At 41.4% G+C, this 25,852-nt stretch overlaps 1 protein-coding gene across 1 annotated transcript in view; it reads left to right on the top strand.

Moving 5' to 3' along the window:
- The window catches only part of tenm2a (teneurin transmembrane protein 2a), a 251,764-nt gene extending 226,475 nt beyond the window's left edge, over window positions 1-25,289 (top strand). The window contains exons 19-38 of the mRNA XM_059345574.1: window positions 1,032-1,293; window positions 1,570-1,837; window positions 2,928-3,071; window positions 4,970-5,219; window positions 5,613-5,633; window positions 5,756-5,985; window positions 7,664-7,818; window positions 8,109-8,210; window positions 8,522-8,695; window positions 10,397-11,034; window positions 11,554-11,729; window positions 14,791-15,026; window positions 15,116-15,412; window positions 15,659-16,216; window positions 16,317-16,586; window positions 18,321-18,731; window positions 19,218-19,328; window positions 20,481-20,748; window positions 21,836-21,966; window positions 22,874-25,289. Coding sequence (XP_059201557.1) covers window positions 1,032-1,293; window positions 1,570-1,837; window positions 2,928-3,071; window positions 4,970-5,219; window positions 5,613-5,633; window positions 5,756-5,985; window positions 7,664-7,818; window positions 8,109-8,210; window positions 8,522-8,695; window positions 10,397-11,034; window positions 11,554-11,729; window positions 14,791-15,026; window positions 15,116-15,412; window positions 15,659-16,216; window positions 16,317-16,586; window positions 18,321-18,731; window positions 19,218-19,328; window positions 20,481-20,748; window positions 21,836-21,966; window positions 22,874-23,611 — 5,440 coding nt within the window. The 3' untranslated portion in view covers window positions 23,612-25,289. The remainder of the gene's footprint in view (window positions 1-1,031; window positions 1,294-1,569; window positions 1,838-2,927; window positions 3,072-4,969; window positions 5,220-5,612; window positions 5,634-5,755; window positions 5,986-7,663; window positions 7,819-8,108; window positions 8,211-8,521; window positions 8,696-10,396; window positions 11,035-11,553; window positions 11,730-14,790; window positions 15,027-15,115; window positions 15,413-15,658; window positions 16,217-16,316; window positions 16,587-18,320; window positions 18,732-19,217; window positions 19,329-20,480; window positions 20,749-21,835; window positions 21,967-22,873) is intronic.
- Window positions 25,290-25,852: the final 563 nt, after the last annotated feature.

Here is a 25,852-nt window from a genome sequence, read left to right as displayed (position 1 = left end):
GCTGGAAGTAAGACTTTTTTCATTATGTCAGGTCATATATAGAAGTTTCACTCAAACTTATTGTGTTAAAATATGTGAAACCAAATGGCAGGGTCACGAAAGAAACTTTTAAAACCACCTTAAAATTGTATTTCTAAGTATTTTTTAAGTTATTTGCTTAATAGCCCTCTTCCGAGCACATTTGGTAAACTCACCTGACATGTCTTTCCATTTCTCCTGCAGGAGTTCCAGTTTCCGAGCAGTTTAAGGCTGCTTTAATTTGACTTTTCTGTCCAATTTTCGCCCCTACAAGTTATATTGAATTTAAGTCTGGCTGACATCCGTAACATGTTATTTCAAAAATTTGATTCATTGGTTCTTCAGACTGACCTCAACTCATTAAATGTGCGCCTTCTGTGTTTCCTGTCTCAGGTTCTTTAAGAAACCGTCTCCTCCTCCTCTCAGTGATTTTCTTTGCAGCGTTTTCTCCCAGTTAGGCCGAGCTGACATTGAAACATCTGAACTTCTAGTAACATTTAATTAACCTTGTATTTCAGGGGCAGTTACTCGCCAGTTTCACGGACTTGTGACTTGAATGAGCATGTTCTGATGTCCCTGTCTGACCTTGTTTAGTTTTGATGAGTGCTGTTTTCTTCCAGTTGTAAGAGGCTCTTGACCGCAGCAGTTTCACACACTTACAAAGCTCTGGCTGTTTGCCATGGCAAACATGTGTATACGACCTTTTTCTGTTCTAATCATTAGCTCACAGCTGTTAATCATAATTTGGAGACAAAAGGTTAAAGAACAGCTCATAAAATCACTTGCTGCACTAACATTGTGCTATTTATATTCCAGACCTTTAACTGTTGTCTAGACAGCCTGTCTACATGTTGTAAAAGTTATGAAATAATGTTGAAAAATCTATTCCAGGTGTTTTTTGTTAATAAGTTAAGGCAGTGGAGTAAATATTATAATCGACAGTGTATGATGGTCCACCACAGCAAGTCCCCTTCTGTACCTTATCCCCGTCCTCTTCTTGCAAACCTCTCCAGGTTTGACCTGATAGCTAACGGTGGTGCATCACTGACTCTGCGGTTCGAGCGCGCCCCCTTCCTGAGCCAGGAGCGCACCGTGTGGCTGCCCTGGAGCCAGTTTTATGCTATGGACACTCTGGTGCTTAAGACAGAAGAGAACACGATCCCTGGCTGTGACCTGAGCGGCTTCGTCAGGCCTGACCCTCTTGTGATTGCATCCCCTCTCTCCTCCTTCTTCAGCTCCAAGCCAGGGGAGAAACCCATCATACCGGAGACACAGGTGCAGTACCACTGACCTCTGGCAGCCGGCTAATCTCCCTTCTGGTTCCCTCGCTCTCCTCCCCACTCCCCTGTCTCCTGTAGCTCTCTTTCTCCTTTCGCTTCCATAGCTTTCCCCCCCATTCTCTCCCTCTTTCTCTATTCCTTTATTTCTTCCATTGTTTTTTTTCCCTTTTTTGTCCTTCAGCCGTCAGTGGAAGCGTGACCCCCATTACTGCCTCTCTCTCTAATCCCCCCTAATCCCTCTCTCCTGTCATCTTCTCTCTTTGTCTTCCAGGTGCTGCATGAGCAGATCGAGGTGCCTGGCACAAGTCTAAAGCTGTGCTACCTAAGCTCCAGGACGCAGGGTTACCGCTCCCTCCTCAAGGTGACCATGACCCCGGCCGTGGTGTCCATGGGCCTCCTGAAGGTCCACCTGATGGTCGCAGTGGAGGGCCACCTCTTCCAGAAGTGGTTTCATGCATCACCCAACTTGGCCTACACATACATCTGGGATAAGACCGACGCATACGGGCAGAGGGTCTACGGGCTTTCTGAAGCTGTCGGTGAGTGGAAAGGATAAATGTAAGAGAGGCTTTTTCTCCCAAGTACCACTAAGGCAGCACTGGCTATGACAGAGGGAGAGGGTGCTAATTAGAGAGCCTGAAGGAGAGATAATACACCAGAAACCCAACTTCCATCCACTATGCAGTATAGCCACAGTTAAGTGCTTTTTTTTTTTCCTTTTTCATACGTCTATTTTTCATTGAAGCCGCGTGTGGTTCAGTCAGCCAGCCGTAACTGTGGTGAAGGGTTATTAGCCATCAGGGTGAGTTAGCAGTTAGCTACTGGAGCAGCAAGCAGGAGTCCAGGGGAGCCTCGGTGCTATTACATTCTGCTGTCACAGTCGCTCACAGATGCTGTCAGCCAAACACTGCTGTCAGGACACAGATGCAGTGGACATCTGGGCCTTCAGTGTGGACTAAAATCACGAGGGGCATTCTGTTTGAGAAATAACATTCACTCAAAGATCTCAAGTCCCTTGAGGAACTGTAATTTGACATTTCTCAAAGATTATACGGCATATACATGGTTTACTATTAGGTTATGTTCTGCTAACCGCGGATACAGACACAGGTATACTACATTATTGTTTGCAGTGAAGCTGAAAAGGTGCTGGCAACAGCACTCTCACTTGACTCAAGTGGGAGTTGATGTGTTAACACACTTTTCCTTTTAACAAGTTAGAACACAACAACACACGCACAGTCAAGTATCTACAGTTTGTATGGATCTCAACTTGTTTTTCTTTCTGCATTGAGCCAAACCAGCTGTTAGCACATGTTCAGGACTAGCGTGACCTGTAGGTTTAAAGGCCCACAGGGCAATCTGTCCAATTAGCAAGGTTTTTAATTGATTCAGCAGCATGTGAGTGTTAGTTAGGTGTGAGTGCAGGTTTGTGGTATAGGTGCTAACTAGCTTCTCTGTGTATCACACATTTCACAATTTAAATGAACTACGAAGGTTAGGCTCTGAGGAAGTTTTGCAAAGGTTTCTTTTCTTCTTGTTTCTTTCCGTTCTTTTTCGTCACTTCTTATTCTGTCCTCACCTTTTTTTCCCTATATTTCTCGCACCTCTACCTACACCTCTATGCAGTGTCGGTGGGCTATGAGTATGAATCCTGTGCCAGTCTCATTCTCTGGGAGAAGAGGACAGCCATTCTGCAAGGCTACGAGCTGGATCCCACCAGTCTGGGCGGCTGGTCACTCGACAAGCATCACATACTGAACACACGCAGTGGTGCGTATACACAAGCTTATATTTTCCCTCATAAATTAACACATATTTTTCCCCCTGTTTTCCTTCTAGTTTATATTTAGCCAGTCCCCTGTGTGTAGCAGGTTTACAGTACTGTAGATATCACCAAACTTGCTATTGTCTTGGGGAGGGAGTAGACCACACTGTGCTTCCTGTGGTTCACCTGGAGTCGCGAGGCACTTTTTTTTACCTGTCAGTGTGGATCTTCACAGGAAGAGCTTGTGTTGTCTCACCTATAGTTTGACTCCCTCAACTACCAACACCAACCCTACTGAGTGAACATGTGCGCCAATCAGCGGTTGCTACTAGAGCAGAGGCAGGGGGTCGGGAAGTGGGGAGGCGGGGATGCGTTTTCCAGAAAGAGCTCTCTATGGTGGTGGGCGAGGGGGAGCCATTCTTGTTGCATCATCTACTATACCATTACCTACACTCTGTGCAGTAATGCTAAAAAGCTTTGAAATACAAATGGGCTGATGGACTGATGTTCACCTGCTGCGATAATGTAATGGACACGGTGAACAGAAGTATTTTTAGAGATAGGGGAATGTGTCCACATGCCACTTGTCCTCATCACCTGATTTTAGCTCTACGGTAATGTTTCTCTGAGAATGATGCAATGCTACACTGTTTTACTTTGGCCATCAAATAGGCTAAAGGCCAAAATAATAAAGACACTAATATATGCTGCTCCTGTGCTTCACTGCTGCAAACAGCTTTTATTGCATCCTTGTGCATTTTACTGAGTAACAAAATATATCTTAAGAGACTATTTTATTAACAAGACTTAGGCTGTGTCTGAAATCATTCACAGTACTCAACCTTGGACTACAGCCATGCTAGCAGCTAAATGCTAAAATGAGCATGCTAGCGTGTTCAAATTGACAAGCAGGTAACGTTTATCATTTTCACCATCACCATCATGCTAGCATTTGCTCATTAGCACTTAACACAACGTACAAGAGATGTACAAAAGGAATGACATTAGTTTACAAAGGACAAATTAGTTAAATTCAATTTCGAGCTGATGTTAGCATTAGACAAAGAGTTAAGGGCTCACCAAGATTATTATCGTTAGGAGGACATGAATGTCTCTACCGAATAATTTGGGAATCCCTCAAGAATTTTTGTCAAGAGATTTTACTCGCTCACACAATCGTCAACGTCGTAGTGGTGCAAGATGAAAATTAAGGGGATCTTCAGGAGACTTTATTCTCTGGGTACTATAGAGAGCAAACAAAAAATAAAAAAAATTTTTATTAGCCAACCCGGATGTATTATCGCCATTGGGTCCATTAAGAATTCGCCGATGGGATTTTTGCATTGGATTTTGGATCAACATTATGCTATAGTTAACTACCTTGGTCGCATGACTTGAACGTCACTATTCAGACAGTCTCCGACAAGCTAACCAATTGACAAGCTCCCGAAACCGTAGCCTGATGAATTGTTTATTAACCTAATCTACAATCTACAAGATTAACGTTTAATGTCCCTGACAACCACTGTAGTCTCATTTAGCCTCTTGTTAGCGACCGCCTTTTAAAGGACACGTAATAGCTCCAAAATTCACAAGTGGGGGTTCGTTCAACAGAATGCAGACATCTCTTCAGCTTGTGTTAACCACAGACCTTATTTCAGGCATCTAACCAAAAACCCATTTAAAATCCTCATTGAGTTTCAGAAGATAAACCCCAGGGCGCTAAAATGCTAACTTACTTCCAGCTTTAAGAACTAATTTCTGTGGCGCCCTAGGCATGTCTGTACAAAATGTAATGGCAATCCATTCAGCTGTTGTTGAGATACAGCTTCTATTGCAACTCATAAACTGAAATAATGATCCAAATCTACTCGTGTTTCTCTTCACCCTCTCTGCTGCCCAGGCATCCTTCACAAGGGAAGTGGTGAGAACATCTTTGTCACCGAGCAGCCCCCAGTAGTCACCAGCATCATGGGAAATGGACGGAGGCGCAGTATCTCCTGCCCCAGCTGTAACGGCCTGGCAGACGGCAACAAGCTGCTGGCACCGGTTGCCTTGGCAATGGGAATCGATGGCAGCCTCTACGTGGGGGATCTTAACTTTGTACGCAGGGTCTACCCATCTATGAACACAACTGGCATCCTGGAATTAAGGTAAAAGAAAAATCAATTAGAAAGCAATTTGGGATTTAGAGGTTTTGTGATGCTGCAGGAAAAAAACTGATATAAGAAGGACTGGTTGGAAAAAAGTTAGATGGCAGGAGAAGGAGAGGGTGAAATACTCGATGTTTTCAGTACACTGAATGTTATTAAACACATAGGATTTTACATGATACAGAAGGAATAAGGTGAGGCACAGGGGATGGCAGGATTGAGGTGGAAATATACTCTGCACTAGATACCATTTCTCAAGGGTGTTTTTACCCATGTTTAAATTTTGCTGTTCACACCACAGCCAGTTTTGTGTTGCTCTTTGTAGACTGCTCTCCACAGACTGTGTGAATTAATATTTGTTTTGTTTCTTTTTACTTGCTTTCTCCCTTGAAGGAACAAAGACTTCAGACACAGGTAAGATCCTTATGACGATAAATCAAAAGATTCTTCTACACATTCCAGCAACAATAATAAAAATACTTTTTTTTTTAAAGGCTATTGATTTAACAATCACATTTCTTTTCCTGTCACCTCAGTAACAACCCAACCCATAAGTATTTCCTGGCAGTGGATCCTGTATCCGGAGCTTTGTTCATCTCAGACACCAACTCCCGCAGAATTTACCGAGTTCGCTCATTAACGGGAGGCCGCCTGCTGTCGGACAATGCGGAGGTAGTGGCTGGGACAGGGGAGCAGTGCCTGCCCTTTGATGAGCGCTGCGGCGATGGAGGCAAAGCCACTGAAGCTACACTTATGAGCCCCAAAGGTGAGCCACTGGCAAAAGACTGGAAAATTAATTACCAATTATGTTGATGATTGCATAATCATTTTAGATAATTATCAAGCCAAATGTTGGCTTTCTCTAACTCCTGCTTCTAAAATCTGAAAGTTTGCAGCTTTTTTTCTGTTTAATATTATTATAGATGGAATGTCTCTTGATTTTGCACTGCTGTTTGGATTTAATAACACATTTAACCCTCTGAATTCCAAGCAGTTTCAGGGCATGTTTTTTAATCCTGTCACATTTTACTCAGTGTGACCTAGTTTTCATTACAATATGCTACAAGTCCTGCAGCTCTGTGGAAGCAGCACACATTTGGTTACTTTTCCTGATGGAAGCATTTATCACAGAGGACTCATTCAGGGACAGTTGGAAATTTGAAAATCAGCAATAACTGTAACTTCTGTTTTTACAGTTTCTGGCTTTGATAAATGGAGCAATTTCTTTAACATGCTCTTTTATGCCCTTGTGGCATTTAGAGGGTTAAATTTGTAACCTTGTACTGAGGTCTGATTGGTCCAGTAGTATGCATGATGCTGACTGACAGCTACTCACACACAAACACTATCTTTAGTCATGTTTACAGAACCATGATCACAGTATCATTTTTTTTTTTGTTGACTTCTTTAGATTGATGTTCAGTGAAAATCAGTACTGTAAAACCAGCTTCTTTTGAAGACATGCAGATTGAGGTGCCTTAAATTTCCTTGATCATAATCTAATATTTTTACTGTGTGCCCATCTCGTGACTCAACTAAAGCAGGACAGACACAGAAGGAGGTTATAAACCAGGTTAATGTTGAACTTATTAATGGAATTATTTTTGTGGATCATTGGATTTCAGAACATTGTGACACCAAACTGTCAAGAATGTCACACTGTCACATTTCCTGCCTGTGACACAAGTGTGTGTACATGTGGGACTCTGTACATATACAGTGTGTATGTGTGTGTTTGTAAGAGAAGATGGGAGAGAGAGGCGAAGACAATGAGCCACTGATTCCCTCTTACCTGTCACAGGCAAAGTCAGCCAGAACACATCAGCTTACCCTCTCTCTGCCTCTTCCTTCTCCGTCTTTCCCTCTCTTTCTCTCTCTCTCTCATTTACACTGTGCCCTTCTCTGTATCCTCCATCTGTTGTTGTGCATCTCAGTGTGCCTAGAAGTTATTTTGGGGCACAGTTGCCTCGAACAAACACACCTGTCTGAATGCCTGCTGCCTGTTAGACCGACAAGGCTGACACAGCACCACTGGTAAACGCTAAAAAAGAGGAAAGCAGAAACAAATGAAAAGTAGAAAGGTGGGGGCTATAAAAAAAGAGACAGTGAGAAGAAACAGAGGAAGGAAGTAGACTGCAACAGATCGCTTGCCTTTTTAAAGAATCTGCTTGCAGTCTACAGTTGCCCTCTGGGAGGAGCATGAGCTCAGCTCTGCATCCCGATGACTCATCCCAAAACTAACACTCCTCTAACAGTTCAATGCCCCTTCCATCACTTTGTTCCCTCTCATTCGATGAAGCATTGAGCAATTCAGCTGTCAGGGCTGCTATCCGTTTTCAGTCGGTGGAAAAAGTGAAGTTTAATTGACTTAAAATGTCTACGGGTTGCCCCGCAGCGTTTGAGTTATGAGTCGTCACTCACTGTGTTCATCTCTGCTTTGACAGGTATCGCAGTGGATAAAAACGGGCTGATGTACTTTGTGGATGCCACCATGATCCGTAAGGTGGACCAGAATGGCATCATCTCCACTCTGCTGGGGGCCAACGATCTGACTGCCGTGAGGCCGCTGAGCTGTGACTCCAGCATGGACGTCAGCCAGGTGGGAGGAAGTGCAGGAGAGGTGATGGTGTGATAGATGATGATCTAACAGCCCCCTGAGTGCTGAGCTATGACGATTGTGTGGACACGTGCCAGCCAGGGAGGTCAGGGAGAGACTGATTTAGGGTGGGATTAAAGAGTCTATGGATAAATGAATGGATCAGTAGAGAGTGAGGACTGCAGTCACTTAAAAAAATGAGGAAGAGACTTGTCTGAACCCTGGCGTGCTTACAAAACGCCTCCGTCAGCATCGATGTTATTTCATGTTTAACTTTTGTTTCTGCCTTCTAGGTGCGTCTGGAATGGCCCACCGACTTAGCAGTGAACCCAATGGACAACTCTCTTTATGTCCTGGAAAACAATGTCATCCTACGCATCACTGAGAACCACCAGGTCTGTACCACAAGGCTGGATCGCCACTGCAAAATACCCTTAGGACGGTTTTGACAGGATTAAGTCCCAATTAGACTTCCTCAAGCCAATTTAGAAGTAAAAGTTCATCTTCTAACATAGTTTTCTAAGTTTTGCAGTGGTGCTAACATTACTGATTAATTAGCTCCTGGAATATTCTACTTTTTTTAGAATCTCATTATGGAAAGTTTTAGCTGCACTTCTTTTTTTTTAAACAGCAAACCACTGCTAGCATTGCTAACACTGCTAACTCATTGTTTCCGTTGTTTGATGACACGTGTTGTCGCCTACAGGTGAGCATCATCGCAGGTCGGCCCATGCATTGTCAGGTGCCGGGTATCGACTACAGCCTCAGTAAACTGGCCATACACGCAGCCCTGGAGAGCGCCACAGCCATCGCCCTGTCCCACACCGGCATCCTCTACATCGCTGAGACGGATGAGAAAAAGATCAACAGAGTTAGACAGGTATCCATCAGTCAATCAATCACATTAAAAACAGCAGCTTTATTTGTATTGGACATTTCATACACAATTGCAATGCAAAGTTGCAGAGGAGGTAAGCATAAAACATAATACAGAACAGAGAAAAAGGACAAAAGGATAAAAATGAATATTCAAATCAATAATTACTTAATTGTGTGTTGGGTCTGTTAATCATATGTCCATATTCATAATTTGATAAAAACAGAAAATAGATTTAAGAACCAGGACAAATTCTGGGGTAGGCTCTAATGAATATAAATTATGACATATTGGAAATCAAGATAAAACAGCCGCAGCAGGAACATCAAAATTTAAGTGTGTGTGGAAGGCTGTAATAAAATTAATACAGTTATTCAGTCTGGATTTAATGATTCTTCACCATAGAATTCAAATTTTATTTATTATATATTATTGTAGGGCAGACCTGGGCATTAGGCGGCCAGTGGGCCACACCCGGCCCGTTGGCTGTCCCTGACCGGCTCACATGAGTGACCCAGAAATTAGAAATAAATACAACCGCAGTGCTTTTATTTTGAAGGTGATTTGCATACAAATCGCATAAAATGTGTTCCACAAAAAACACTGAGTTACCTTGTTACCTTGTCAAAAACACTTTTTTTCACAATATTGCTGGTTTACTGCATAGCATACATGCTCTATATTGTTTTTGTGGTTTGAATGTATGTTAAATAGTGAGATAATGATTGGAGTTTTTGCCATTTTTACTGCTATATTTGACTGACTCCACATTAACATAGTCTTATCATGACATGTATTGTTACCAGTAGCAGCTCAAACCCAGATAATTTACAGCATTTTATGAAGCGATGACATTAATATCGAGCAGAATTTAGTTCAGAGTATTGGTCCGGCCCTCCACAACCTTCACAGTATCTTACGTGGCCCCTTGGGAAAATTAATTGCCCACCCCTGTTAAAGGGCATTCCAGTGGGAAGGGGCATGGAAGAGAAATGCTCTGAAGCCAGCTAAAAAAATCTTTTGTTGATTTAAGGAAAGACCAAGAGACAAGCATCAAGAGAACGAAGAGGGTGTGCTGCTGTATATAATCTAATTGGCTTAAATAAGTAGGGTGGTGCAAAATCATCCATTATAAGTTAAAAGAAGATCCTTAAAATGAGCTCTAGCCTCTACTGGTAACCAGTGAACAGAGGCCAGAACGGATGGTAACATTTTCTAGTTTTTGTCACAATTCTGTCTGCAGCATTCTGAACAAGCTGAAGACTTCTAGAAAAGGAAGATTAAAATAATCAAGTCTGGAGGGTGTAAATGCATAGATTACAGGCTCAGCATCACAAAATGATAGCATCGTTTGGATTTTGGCAGCACATACGAGATGGAGAAGTGCTGTACACAGTTGTTCGGCTGTGTGGTTGTTTTAGAATGAATTTGTTAGTCTAAACTCGTTGGCTAGCAAAACTGACAGCACAGCTGGTCGGTGTGTGTGGGTGCTTTTTAAGATATTCTGAGATTGTTTCAGATCTCCAGACACTACATTCAGTTCAGGGCACTTTAATGTTTTTTTTTTCCATTCCTCTGTTTTGATAAGTCGAAATGAATTGTGCTTTTGCTGATACATTTTCTCTCAGTGAGCGGTGACTTTTCCTCCAATCTCATCATTAAGTGGCTCTCCTCTTCCATTTTCTGTCTGTACATTTTACTTAGGTGAGCACTAATGGAGAAATCTCTCTCCTGGCTGGTGTTGCCTCTGACTGCGACTGCAAAAATGATGTCAACTGCAACTGTTTCTACGGCGATGACGGCTACGCCCCCGACGCCGGCTTGAACTCCCCCACTTCTCTGGCCGTGTCCCCCGATGGGACGCTCTTCATCGCGGACCTCAACAACATCCGCATCAGAGCCGTGCGAGCCAACCGGCCCGGCCCCGCCTTGTCCAGCGTGGGATTCGGAGGGTCTGCACAGTATGAGGTGGCATCGCCAAGGGAGCAGGAGCTGTACATCTTCAACGGGGAGGGGCTTCACATCCAGACAATTAGCTTAGTGACCGGAGAGCCGCTTTACAACTTCACCTACGGTCCTGATGGAGAGCTGGCCGTGCTGGTAGACAACTGCAACAACACGGTGAAGGTGAGGAGGGACGGTCAGGGCCAGGGAGGAGGAGCCGGCCTGCTCAGACTGGTGCTGCTCCCCGAGAATCAAGTGGTGACACTCGGACTGGACCCCACCGGAGGGCTGCGGAGTGTGTCGGCCCTGGGCCAGGAGGTGGCTCTGATGGGCTACAGTGGCAACACCGGCCTGCTGGCTACCAAAGCTGATGAGACTGGATGGACTACATTTTACCAGTGAGTGTGTTTGTATATTTCCAACCACTTTGCTACATGTCTGAAATACAAAATTAATGAGTTTCACAGGTTTTATGTGTATCATGTTCGATTGCATTCAGCAATTATTCATCTGATGCCTCACACAGCGCGCTGCTGCCCCCCAGTGTTCACTCCTATAACTACAGCCTGCTCCTCCAACAGGACTTGTGATGCTCCTCTCTGGCAGCTTGTGTATACAATCGTGAAAACAATTATTAGACCAAACTTTTTTTCAATTTATTGTTCATTTTAATGCCTGGTACAGCTAAAAGTACATTTGTATGGACAAATATAATGATAACAATAAAAATAGCTCATAAGAGTTTAATTTAAGAGCTGATATATAGATTTTGTCCATGGTTTTCTTGATAATAACCAAAATAATTATCAAGAAAACCATGGAAAATGGCTAGATATCAGCTCTTAAATCAAACTCTTATGATCTATTTTTGTATATATGCAGTATCAATCTCTTACCAACGATCTCCCCTCTACCAGGTACGACAGCGAGGGCCGCCTGACCAACGTCACATACCCGACAGGCATGGTGACGAGCCTCCACCGAGAGATCGAACGCTCCATCAACATCGACATCGAGAGCTCCAGCAGGGATGACGACGTCACCGTCATCACCAACCTGTCCTCCGTCGAAGCCTCGTACACCGTGGTGCAAGGTACAGACACACTCAGCACATACAGCGGAATATGAGTCGGTCATGAATTTTTAAATACTTGTGAAATTGCAGAGGATGTGACACGAAGGTGGAGAAATGCTAGGCTGGAGTCGTCAAACATAGAGCAGTATAAATCAAAATGTATTAAAGAGATGGATATTGTTAATCAATTATAGAGTGGTAGATAAAGTTAAAGCGGGTCTGTTTCTGTTATCAATGCTTTGACAAGATACACACAGAATCTAAAACTACTTCATCTTAGGATTCAAAAACACAGCAGCCCTCTGTGATGGTGAATACGCCCCGGCCTGCCGACTCTAATTGAAAGTCTTATAATTTTCACTCAGTTATGTGCATGCTCCAGGAGATTATTTTCCTTCCCTACCCACATCCAGCCTTCTCTCACTCCCTCTCATGGAGTAAAAATTACCAATATATAGTTGTTAATCCCAGCTGGGATCATCCTGCTTTTGAATATCATCACAGCAAAATTCATTAACTCATGCAGAGTGAATCCTCCTTATCCCTCAAGATTTCTCCTCACGCACACACACACACGCACACACACACACACGCACGCACCAACATACAAATACAGCTCTCAAACGGTTCCCATGATCCCTTAGCTTATTTGGTCTGTTTAGAGACGAAAGAAGGAGAATCATTTTCATCCTTTCCTTGACCAGTGGCGTGGCAGCAGTGTGAAAGCAGACTGCGGGCTATACGAGTCTGAAGAACTAAGTTGTAGATGTATTCAGTGATCCACCTGCGTTGCGGGAGGAAAAGGGGAGAGTTGTTCACAGAGCTGTAAGTCATTTAAGGTTTCCACCGCACTGTGTGGGTTTCAGCACCGCTCTCTGCTGACATACTCACTTAACCATCTCCCTCTCTTTCCGCTCTTTCTCGCTCTCTTCATTAACTCCTGCACAGTGAATTCTCGTTGGCCCTCAAGCTCTCATTTCTCTCTCTCTCTCTCGCTCTCTTTTTCTCTCTCTCCCTCTCCCTCGCTTCGGTTTTATTACGAGGTCGTTCAGACAGAGAGAGCAGAGAAGATTTATCTAAAGGCTGTTGCTGCCAAGTCAATGGAAAAAGCTTCACTTGTCTGTTTGAGGCATTGTTAAAATGTGCCTGGAGCTTTATTACAAATTGGCCTTATGGATTACTGTCATTTATGGCGGGGCTTCAAAGGGAGACACCATCTGATCCCCTAACCTTTTGTAAATGATATTAAAAAAAGAGCTATCCCCTCTGCATCTGCCAGATATTTCTGAGCCGAAAACAATTTTATCTCACTTTCAATCCCATCATTGTGATCAGGGCGCCTGTTTTCAGACATCTGAGGGAAAAAAATTTGCCTCAGCATTAGGCATGGGCTTATCTGTTTCCATTCTTGTGTTTGCGAGTGAGTCATTAAACTGTGGAGATGGGGAGATAGTAGAAAGTCGGTTTAGTCTGATTATTTTCATTCATAATATTTTGGAGTTTTGTACGAAGAGGAATCAGGTCGATAAATATTTTATGGACATCATCTGGTGCTTACTGATATGAGCTTCTCAGCTTGAGATTGGATTTGCCTTAATTTTTCAGGCAGACAAATGTTCAACATTAAAATATAATACATTTCATACATTAAAATCTATTTTTAATGAAATTATGAGACAAAAGCCCCCGCATCTCTCCTTCATAAAAGCAGGAAACACAGACTTTGTTGTTGTTTTGTGTCTCCTTGTGTTTGTTTCTATTTTGTTATTCATTTTTGTGTAGCTTCGTCTTGATTCTCTTTGTAGTTTTTTGTGTCACCTTCAGTTGTGGAAGAAGTATTAATATCTCTTACTTCAGTAAAAGTACTAATACCACACTGTGAAATTACTCCACTACAAGTAAAAGTCCTGCATTCAAAACTTACTGAAGTAAAAGTACAAAAGTGTCAGCATCAAAATGTACTTAAAGTATCAAAAGTAAAAGTACTCGTTATGCAGAATGGACCCACTCAAACTGTTCTATATATTCTAAATATATTATTGGATTATTAATATTGATGCATTTATATAAGCAGTGTTTGCATTTTCTAAATATAGGGCTAATTTTAACTACTTATTATACTGTTATGAGGTTTAATTAAAAGAAAATATGCATAATCACTTTGAATTTATCATGTTTTTTTATGTTAAATCTCCTGAAAAGTAACTAAATATGTCAGCTAAATGTAGTGGAGTAAAAAGTACAATATTTGCCTTAAATATTTAGTTGAGTAGAAGTATAAAGTTACATATGTGGAAATACTAAAGTAAAGTACAAGTACCTCAAAATTTTACTTAAGTATAGTACTTTAGTAAATGTACTTAGTTACATTCCACCACTGGTCACATTGTAATTGTTTTTTGTCTCTGTTTAAACTGCCTTTTTTGTAGTTGTTTTGTGCTTTGTGGTCGTTTCGTCTCTCTTAGTCGTTATTTTGTGTGTCTTTGAGGTTGTTTTATGTTTCTTTGTGATCATTTCGAGTCTCTTCCTGGATGGTACATGTTTCTTTGAGTGGCATTTTGTAGATAAAGGCCAAAGGGGCTCCTCCATTTTGGCCCCTGGGCTTGTGTATTGTAGGCCTGGTCAGTGATATACAGTCATGGAAAAAATGATTAAACCACCCTTGTTTTCTCCTTGCTTTGTTCTTCATTTTAATGCCTGGTACAACTAAATGTACATTTGTTTTGACAAATATAATGATAACAAAATAGCTCATAAGAGTTTAAGAGCTGATATCTAGACATTTTCCATGGTTTTCTTGATAATAACCAAAATCATTATCAAGAAAACCATGGGAAATGTCTAGATATCAGCTCTTAAATTAAACTCCTATGAGCCATTTTTGTTGCTATCATTATATTTGTCCAAACAAATGTACCTTTAGTTGTACCAGGAATTAAAATGAACAAGAAATTGAAGAAAACAAGGATGGTCTAATAATTTTTTCCATGACTGTATCAACATCTGTCAGATGTTGGAAGTCATCTGGTCCCATCAGTGGCCCTTTTCCTACCTTATACCTGTCTATCTCCCCCTACAGACCAGGTGAGAAACAGCTACCAGCTTTGCAACAACGGGACCCTAAGAGTGATGTACGCCAATGGTATGGGCATCAGCTTTCACACGGAGCCCCACATCCTGGCCGGCTCTGTCAGCCCCACCATCGGTCGCAGGAACATCACCCTGCCCACTGACAACGGCCTCAACTCCATCGAATGGCGACTGCGCAAAGAGCAGACCAAGGGCAAGATCACCGTGTTTGGGAGGAAGCTTAGAGTGAGTTGACTTCATATCTGTCAGTGACAGAACTGTTCAAAAATAATCACATTTTCTGAAATTAACGTCTCCTTTTGCCCTTTCTTCAGGCTCATGGCCGCAATCTTCTCTCCATCGACTTTGACCGCAACACACGCACAGAGAAGATTTACGACGACCACAGAAAGTTCACGCTGCGCATCATGTACGATGCTCAGGGCCGGCCAGCTATGTGGTTGCCCAGCAGCAGCCTGGCTGTGGTCAATGTGTCCTATTCTACCACTGGGCAGCTTGTTGGGCTGCAGAGGGGGAGCATGAGCGAGAGGACGGAATTTGACCCCCAGGGACGCATCCTGTCTCGCTCCTTCGTGGACGGGAAGGTGTGGAGCTACAGCTACCTTGACAAAGTAAGCACATTTATCTTTTAACATTGTCATCTAAGTATCAAATCTTACTGAGGCAAGGCAATTGCAAGAACGAATAGCAATTTGGATTGCAAAATTGAGTGAAGTAATACATCATTTTCATGGTTATGAAGATTCAAATTTGTCAGCTGAGAGCAAATTACTGCTGGTGCTATTTCACAGTAGGCAAGTCATCCATTGATAATGCTATTATATTAATCCGGATTTTGCCTCCCTCTCTGCTTCCAGTCTATGGTGCTGCTGCTGCAGAGTCAGAGACAGTACATCTTTGAGTTCGACGCCTCGGGTCGGGTCACAGCTGTCACCATGCCCAGTGTCGCCCGCCATACCATGTTCACACACGTGTCAGTAGGCTACATCCGCAACACCTACAACCCCCCAGAGAGCAACGCCTCCATCATCCACGACTTCAGCGAGGACGGCAGACCGCAAGCCACACATTACCTGGGCACCGGCCGGCGTGTCCTCTACAAGTACGGCAAGCTGGCGAAGCTGGCAGAGATCGTGTACGACAGCACCGCCGTCACCTTCGGCTACGACGAGACAGCCGGCGTGCTGAAGATGGTCAACCTGCAGAGCGGGGGCTTCTCTTGCACCATCCGCTATCGCAAAATGGGCCCGCTCATCGACAAGCAGATCTACCGCTTCAGCGAGGAGGGAATGGTCAACGCCAGGTTTGACTACACCTACCATGACAACAGCTTCCGCATCGCCAGCATGAAGCCAGTCATCAGTGAGACGCCGCTGCCCGTTGACCTCTACCGATACGATGAGATCTCTGGAAAGGTGCAGAAAAATGTTCCTCTGATCTACTTTTTCAACATACTAAACAAACTTAATCTGTCAGTGTACCACTCACCTTTTTCCAAACCTTTCCATCCTTTAGGTGGAGCACTTTGGAAAGTTTGGGGTCATCTACTATGACATCAATCAGATCATCACCACCGCCGTCATGACGTTGAGCAAGCATTTCGACACCCACGGTCGCATCAAGGAGGTCCAGTACGAGATCTTCCGTTCGCTCATGTACTGGATGACGGTGCAGTACGACAGCATGGGGCGGGTGGTGAAGAGAGAACTCAAGATTGGGCCCTACGCCAACACCACTCAGTACCGCTATGATTATGATGGAGACGGACAGCTCAGCGGCGTCAAGGTGAATATTTTGTGTGGAGAGAGGTGGTATAAAGTACAATTGTTGAAACTGCTGTATCTTTAGAACCTTAAAGGGTTCATTTTGTTTTTTTGAAGAAGCAAAATACATAAAAAAAAAGTCCCACCTAAAAAATGCTATATATAGTACAGTTAATGCTATATACTGCACATACATAGAGAGAGAATATTTTCACCGCTTTACTTTGCCACCAGACAGGCCTGTTAAAGTTAACTTGGGGGAATTGTTATCTATGCTCTCTTCAAAGCCTCCAAACTTTGAAAAATTAGTTATTTAACGTTGCAGAACACCGGAGAAACAGCTCTATCGCTACCTTAATAGGTTAGTTTGCTGCATCTCAAACCAGAACTTCCTAACTCCATCCAATCTACTGTGTCCTTATCAATCTTATCAAGAGACTGAAGACCTAGCTCTTCACTGAAAACCTGTACACGTAATCTACACAAATGAGAACTATAATAAAAGAAACAAAAGTTAGCACTGACCGCTCGCACTGCCTAAAAGCGTCCTATTGGACTCAAAGTAACCCACAGCACTTACTCTCTGTGTTGTTTCTTTCATCTTTGCTTGTGTTGTACTAACTCTCAAAAGTACGTTGCTTTGGATAAAAGCGTCTGCTAAATGACGTTGTAGAATTGTAGTTTGTGTGTGTTATTGTGGGACCAACACAAAATAACTAATAACACAAAAAAAGTAACTTATTGAGGCAGCAATGGATCAGTAACTCCCCTGTTTTGAAGTAAAATTACTGTATTTATCAATGGAGTCTGGTGGTTTTGAAGAAAGTCAATATGGCTTCAGTTCCCTGTCAGTATGTGCTGTCTGACAGCAAGGTAAAGCACTGAAAGGAGTCTTTTGTCATCAACTGTAGATAAAACACTGACTATGGATAAGTACTAGGGCTGGAAATAATTAATCGATGATTGATTAATGGTCGTTCAGAATTTGGTCGATCACATGGAATTTTTTAATCAGTTTCTGTAATTTTTTAATTTAATTTTATTTCTGAGTGTGTATCAGTATCACTGAACTGAAACACGGCGAGCGTTCAGTTCTGTGGCCGTACGTTATTAAACCAATGAGCTGAGAATGAAGTTGGATAAAGCTACATTTTGCAAACTGAAAGTTTAATAACAAACACACAGAAATACAAGGTTACTTACTTACTAGGTTTAGTTTGATCCAAAACGTATTTGAACACAAAACACTCTTAAATATGAGGATTACTGTGAAAACTAACCTCATGCCTCTTCGGGGGCTAAAAAATAAAACACTGAACTCCTTGACTTTATCTTTACAGTTTAATCTCACTTGAGTTAGTTTTACGATCGACAGGATCAAGTCTCTTTTCTTCCTTTCAAAATAAAACTGCCTGTTATAAAAACAGACTTTTACATAGTCCTGTACATAACTTTTATTTTGCCCATGTATGCATGTTTTTATACATACTGGAGTATTTTTTATACATACTGGAATATGTATAAAACCATAGCGATTAATTGATCATTAATGTTATAGATGCTCGAGTTGGCAGGTTTCTTCCAAACACCTATCCCTAATAAGTACCTGATATATCCCTACTTTAAAAAAATCCAAACTGCCCCTTTAAATGTTTCAGGACACCTAATATGACTCTCCCATTGACATTGCACACTGTCCTGTTTGTCCTGTCATAAAAAAGAGAATCACATTTCCAAACGTTCTTGTTTCATCCAGGTGAACGACTGGTCTACGTGGCGCTACAGCTACGACCTGAACGGTAACCTCCACCTGCTGAATCCAGGCAACAGTGCTCGCATCTTGCCGCTCCGCTATGACCTCAGAGACCGCATCACACGCCTGGGAGATGTCCAGTACCGCCTGGATGAAGACGGCTACCTCAGCCAGCGTGGTTCGGATGTTTTTGACTACAACTCCAAAGGCCAGCTGCTGAGGGCCTACAACCGAGGTCCCGGGGGCTGGAGCGTGGTGTACCACTATGACGGGCTGGGCCGGAGGGTGTCCACCAGGAACAGCCTGGGACAACACCTGCAGTTCTTCTACGCTGACCTGAACCACCCAACAAGGGTCACACACATCTTCAACCACTCCAGCTCAGACATCTCTTCCCTCTACTATGACCTGCAGGTACGTCTACAGAGATTTTTTTTTTTATGATTCAACTTTTATTGAGTTTTTACAGTTTTTTACAATTAAGAAAAGGAAAAAAAGGAAAAAAGGGGCAAAATTAAGATACACAATCTTATGATAATAAAACATAAATAAATAAAACAATAAAATAAAAATAAGTACATAAGAAGTCTAAGACAGGTACAATTAATCCATGCTCAATATGTTACATCTCCAGAGATTTGCTTTCATATCAGATTTTTGGGAAACCCGAATGCTGATTAGAATATTTGTGAAAGCAACACAACCTTGTTCATTAGACCATCCTTGTTTTCTTCAATATCTTGTTCATTTCAATTCGTTTAATGCCTGGTACAACTAAAGGTACATTTGTTTGGACAAATATAAAGATAACAAAAATTGCTCATAAGAGTTTAATTTCAGAGCAGATATATAGTCATTTTACATGGTTTTCTTGATAATAATTTTCTGTCTCTTGATCAGGGACATTTGTTCGCCATGGAGGTGAGCAGTGGAGAGGAGTACTACATAGCTTCTGACAACACAGGAACACCGCTGGCCGTCTTCAGCAGCAATGGACAAATGATCAAACAGGTAATACACAAAGTTTTAATCTCCTAATTGAAGATACTTTTACTTTACCTCAGTCTTTTTATGACAATTCCTTCTTCTACTCCACTACATCACAAAGGGGAATATTCAACTTTTTGCTCCACTTCAATTATTTCACAGCCTTAGTTACTTTATAAACTATCCAACAAATGTCCCAATCATTTTTTGACATCTTTTTAAAAAAAAAACTCTATCTTCATCTATCTTCATTTTTGTGTGATCATCATTTGTTGATTGCAGTTTTTCCAAATGAACTATTTGATAAATGCCCTAATTATTTTAGAATCCAAAAAACATTCTGCAACATGTCAGTAAAGTCGCACATTTGTTAAATTCCCTGATATTTAGTTAGACCTGTCGATCAACAGACCGCAGAAGATTCAAAGATTAGTTGATTGACAGCTATTTTCATAAACCTGAGTCATTTATAATGCAAAAGATGCCATAATTTCCATGTGTCCAGCTTTTCAAATTGAAGGATTTGCTGCATTTAATTTACTTATTTTAATAATTTATTTTTTATGATTTTTTTAATTTCATTTTTTTAATTATTTATGTGGGTTGGTTACCCCTTTTTTTTTTCTTTTTTAAAATAATTTTGAGGTTTGGACTATTGGTTGGACAAAACAAAGCATGCTTTTCTATGAATGCATGAGTAATAATAATTAAATCATATATTACTATATTTTTATATTATGTCATATTATATTATTTTCATAGTGTGGTATGAGTACTTTTTTAAGTAAAGGATCTGAATATATCATCCAGCAGTGATTACTGCAAAAAATAAATAAATGTAATTATGCAGTAAAAGCAAAACTGCATATGAAAAATAAAAATATTTTAAATACTACTAATATTAAACTGACTTAAAACTGGCTTAAAACTTAAATACTACTAATATTAAACTGACTTAAACTGCATTTTGTAAAAACATATAAATTAAATGGAATTAAAATTGCCCAAAAATAATGGAAAAATATAAGTAAAAAACATAAAGGTGTTGGAAATCAACTTTTGAACTTGCATTAATTAAAAGCTTTTTTTCTCTCCTTTAAATCCGTTTTAAGAAGTGATTTAAAAGATGTCAGTGATTTGCTTCTTTAGCTAACTGACTCTGCTTGTGTCACCCAGGTGCAGTACACAGCCTACGGAGAAGTATACCTGGACTCTAACCCAGAGTTCCAGCTGGTGGTCGGGTTCCATGGCGGTCTCTACGACCCCTTGACTAAGCTGGTCCACTTCACCCAGCGGGACTACGACGTCTTGGCCGGGCGCTGGACCTCCCCCGACTACAGCATCTGGCCCAAGATAGGAAAGGATCCCTCTCCGTTTAATCTCTACATGTTCAAGAACAACAACCCCCTCAGCGACATGCTGGATGTCAAAAACTATGTCACAGGTAGCAAACCTATCTGTATCATTATGCTGCATATGCTGGTTTCTGTTGTTTTTGAATGAATATTTCTACATAATTAAGCCATTTTTATTTTGTAAGTGGCTGGATTTTTATCCAAAGTCATGCATTTCCTCATGGCATTCAAAAGCACATTCTTTCATGAATGTAATGTAGCAGAACAGGTAAGAACGTTACAGTCAGAACAGTCAGGTAAAAGCCAAGCTGTAATGTTCAGACACCATGTGACATTAGTTGAAGTGCATCCAGAACAAGCTCTACTTAGCTCAGTTATGTCCTGACATTATGTCTTAATCTCTAGTGTGCAAAAAACACAGTTTATGAAAGTCATAATGTACTGCAGAGGTAGCTGATAGCTTTGAATAACACCAGATGAGTCACACAAGCACAACTACAGATGAGGATTAGGGCTGGGTAGGAGAAAAAAGTCAAAATGACAAGAAAAATACAATGCAATGAAATACAATGTCGAGAATGAAGTTGAAATACAATATTGAGAAAATATGTGTATTATATATAATATAATACAATATATGTCTAAAAAAATTCACATAAATTACAGAAAAGCTGATTTTCCCCAAAACAATAGTTGTAGTAACTTTCTACCAAGAATAGCTTATTTATGTGTAGGGTGATTTTAGTACTACTACACTCTTAAATATTGTAGTTATTGCTCATTATATGACATTTATGAAAATCAGATTGTAGCTCTCAGTCTACCTAACTGTCAGATTGACGCCATTTCTCTTAAAACAATGTTACTCTAATGACTTATTGACACAAATCTGTGAATATCTTTCCAACTTTACCGAAAACAAAAAGTTTACTTTATACTCATCATTTCGACTTTTCTCTCGAAATCGTATTTCAACTTTATTCTCGCCATTTTCGACTTTATTCTCGTTATTTCGGCTTCTTACAGCGTAATGAAAAAATAAATCCTCCTCCCATTATTTTTTTCTCCTACCTGGCCCCATTCCTCCACATATGATGCGATATAAAAATGATTCATTTTTGCTACTGTGTTTAACTTTGTCATTGGGCTAATTAATTTCCCTCCTGTCTGCTGTAGATGTGAAGAGCTGGCTCGTGATGTTTGGCTTCCAGCTCAGTAACATAATCCCAGGGTTCCCTCGACACTCGCTCTACTTTGTGGAGCCGCCGTATGAGCTGCAGGCCACCCAGCACTGTGAGAACGGACAGGTACGGACAGACACTGGGCCCAAAATACTGTCATCGACAGAATCAAAGCCAGTTTTAACCCCATGAAAGGGATTCAGCTGTTCATGTCAATACAGACACCAGTCATCTTTCACAGCATTGTTTACATGCTGCAGTCAGCTGTGTGGTAATTATAGAAGACCTGATAGAAGAAAAACTGTTGATGGATTTTATAAGTCTTATCTAAATTGTTTTGTGTCAGTGAAAAAAAAAAAGAAAAAGTTTTGCCAGGATTATTTCTCTATGTTCTTTCTATGTACTTTTTCTTTTTTTACCACCCATGGAAACAGGTTTTTGGCAGGTGAAGAAAAATTGGCAGCTGAAAAAAAGTTTTTCCTGGAAAATTATTCTAAGTTACTTTTTTTTTCCACCTGTGAAAACGGATGGGAAAAAATGTGTTGGCCGTGTTTTTTCTTTTTTTCTTTTTTTTAATGAGTTAGTGTTCAGTGATTTAATATGCACATTGTGTCTAGAGTGTGTGTAAACATTGCTTTAAGTCCAATTTAGAACATGGGGGAGTAGTGCACTTTGCATCTTGTTGTCGGAATGACAGCAAACAATCACAAAAATGAAAAAGAATATTTGCGAAACTTTTCTTTCCACCTGTTTTCATAGATGAACAAAAAGTAATCTGAAAAAATGATCCTGGCAAAACTGTTTTGTCACCTGTTTGACAGATTAAAATAAATTCAGGAGCTTAGAAAGATTCTACTGGCAAAACCTTTTTTCATCTGTTCTTAAGTCGTAAACACGGGAGAAAAAAACATTTAGATCAACCTAGAAAATGGATCAACAAATGTTTTTTCTCACTAGCCTCTCAGGGCTTCAGTAGATCAAACATTACAGAATCTTTCAGAGTGACAAAGCTTTCTTCTGTGTTCTCCTGTAGCTCATCACTGGTGTGCAGCAGGCAGCCGAGCGTCACAACCAGGCCTTCATGGCCCTGGAGGGTCGCCTCCTCAACAAGGAACGCAGAAGACGCAAGGACAAGCCCGGCCACTGGTTCGGCACCAGCACCCCCATTATAGGCCGTGGAGTGATGCTGGCTCTGAAGGAAGGCCGAGTGGTGGCCGGCGTGTCGGCTTTGGCCAGCGACGACAGCCGTAAAGTGGCTCTGGTGCTCAACGGTGCCCAGTACCTGGAAGGCACCCATTACACCCAGGACGGGAAGGACTGCCACTACTTTGTGAAGGTGGGCTCTGCTGACAGCGACCTGTTGGCCCTGGGGCTTACTAACGGCCGCAAGTCGCTAGAGAGCGGGATCAACGTGACGGTGAGCGGGCGCTCCAGGAGAGGAGTAACTGTGGAGTTTGCCGTTCCGTCGTTAGTGCTGAGCGTCCGGTACGGGCTGGCTGTGGACGTGGTGGATGAAGAGAAGGTAAGACTGTTGGAGCTGGCCAGGCAGAGAGCCCTGGCGGGGGCCTGGGCAAAGGAACAGCAGAGGGCCAGGGACGGGAAGGGAGGCAGTCGCCTCTGGACGGAGGGGGAGAGACAGCAGCTCCTAACGACAGGCAGAGTACAAGGCTACGATGGATACTATGTACTGCCTGTGGAGCAGTATCCAGAACTGGCTGACAGCAGCAACAACATCCAGTTCCTCAGACAGAACGAGATGGGCAAGAGGTAACAGCCCACCTGAACTGGCTTCAAGGGCAGACTCTTCCCTCTCTCCCCACTGTCACTTCTCTAGACCCTGCTCCTCTTTTTTCCTACCCAGCCTCCTCGACCCTACTCCTCTTAAAACCCATGGAGAAATAACCAACACACGGGGTTACTCACGGAACGCTGCAGGGACTTTTGAAAAGAATGACTTCTGAGAAAACATATTATTGTTAATTTTACTGCCACAGGCAAAAAATTTAGTCAAATTGTTCTTTTTTTTCTCTTTTTTTGAAAAAAACTTTGAACAACTGAAAAAGCACTGAAGAACTTTGTTGCTTAACGAATAAAGAAGATTCCCCTTTTTAAAAAAGATAGTGATATTTTCGCCCATATTTTTTGGGTCACACTGAGAGCGGCCATGACAGCTACTGAACACACGGTGGAGTTGTACTGCGCTGGCTTCTGCGGGTGAAGGCTTTTCTGTCTCTAACAGACACTGAAGGCACAGGGACCAAAGTGGAGACAAAGCCACTCCAGACTGCAGCCATTGCAACTCAACGGAGGACATCATACACAGCGACAGACAAGGCAATGTTAGAAGTCGTCCAATACTATGAGTCGTCTCCCTGTCTCAGGCCTCCCATCGTCCACCACGGACCAGTCCTCTGCTGCCGAGGCAGCGCACATCCAACCAAGCAACACACAAGCTAACGGCATCCTTGAACAAATCCACGCTGTTAACGGACTGGAAAATGAACTTTTTAAAAAAACAAAGTAAAAAAAAGTGATGGCTATATTTGTGGACAGTGGTATCACACAGCATTGTTTATTTTGAAATGGGGTGAAGAATCATATTACTACATATGTGTCCGACTACACTAAATTTCAGGATGTTGCGTATATTGTAGATGCCGTAGTTTTGTACGTTTCAGTCGCGGTAGAATTGTGAGACTTTCACCAAGGCACTTCTGTACAGAACGATCAAACACACCACTCACAGAGTCCGGAAACATGCTAAGTTAGTATTTATTTTATTCTTTTTTATTTATTTATTCTTAGTACTATATGACAATCATGAATGAGTCACCAGTTCGATTCCAAATGAACATTAATGGATGAGTTTATTTTCTTTTGTAAAATATGTAAGAAATGTTCATTTTGTTTTTGTATTAATTTCAGTTTGCTGCCAGGGCAAATAATAGTCACTCTCAAAAAGAATAATTTATGTAATAAAGTGTTTTAAAAAAAAAAAAACGGTTTATACTTTAAATAAAGTCTTTAAAACTGTGAAATCTGTTTTTTCGAGCTATATTTCGATGTACAGTGTATAGACCTACCTTTATGCAGCACAGTAGAATATTGTCCAGAATATCAAGTTTTATATTTCTAAGAGGAAGTGGCTTGTAATGTGCAAAATCTTTAGCTGGTCTTACTACTCTAGAGTTTTGTGGCACTCTAATATTCCATATCTACAATATCAACCCCCAGTTTGTTGTTTTGACTGTTTTTTGTTTGGAGGCAGAGATTGTTTCTGTCCTAGATTCCAACAGCAGTAGCAGTAATGGATCCCTCTCACTGTGAAGAGACTCGTGCTGGATGTCATAATGTACCAAATCAGTATTATCAAAGGATGATTCTTATACATTCACTGAAACGAGACTCTTCTGAGAACCTTATCAATAAAACATAATTGTTTACTTCAACTGAGCAGCGTGGAGTTCACTTTCATCTCATTTCTTTTTTTTGTGTGTGTGTATTTCAAGATGATTGATGTTATTTTTACAGAAGCTACTTCCACCAGACTGGCATACATTAACATTACTTGCATTTCAAAGCCATCCTTGGAGCGTTGTTGGTGTGCTGAAAATAGCTCCATTGATTAAAACAAGTATATTTTCCTGCTTTGTTAATTGGGCATAAAAGTACTTTTTTTTCCTCCAGATATTTGACAGAAAGATGTTTTAATGGCGCACCAGATACAAACCACACGCTCTACTGTACCACCTCTCTTCATACACAGTGCTTTCATTTTTTACACATACAGAGGGGCCATTATGTTTTACACTGACTGTTCATCGATTCTTATGTGCTTTTAACTAGCCATTACAATTAACTCCAAGTGCTTACAGATAACGTTTTTTTTTTTCTTGTGATGATTATACTCAATTTTACTAAATGTACTTTACTGCTTTAGTGTTTGTTAAAGGGCTTAACACGAAATTCACAACATTAATATAACAGTGAAAAAATATTTACTATGTAAAGA

This window comes from Centropristis striata, chromosome 12, assembly GCF_030273125.1.
Source record: "Centropristis striata isolate RG_2023a ecotype Rhode Island chromosome 12, C.striata_1.0, whole genome shotgun sequence".
Classification (NCBI taxonomy): Eukaryota; Metazoa; Chordata; class Actinopteri; order Perciformes; family Serranidae; genus Centropristis; species Centropristis striata.
This window is presented reverse-complemented; position numbering and strand designations above follow the sequence as displayed.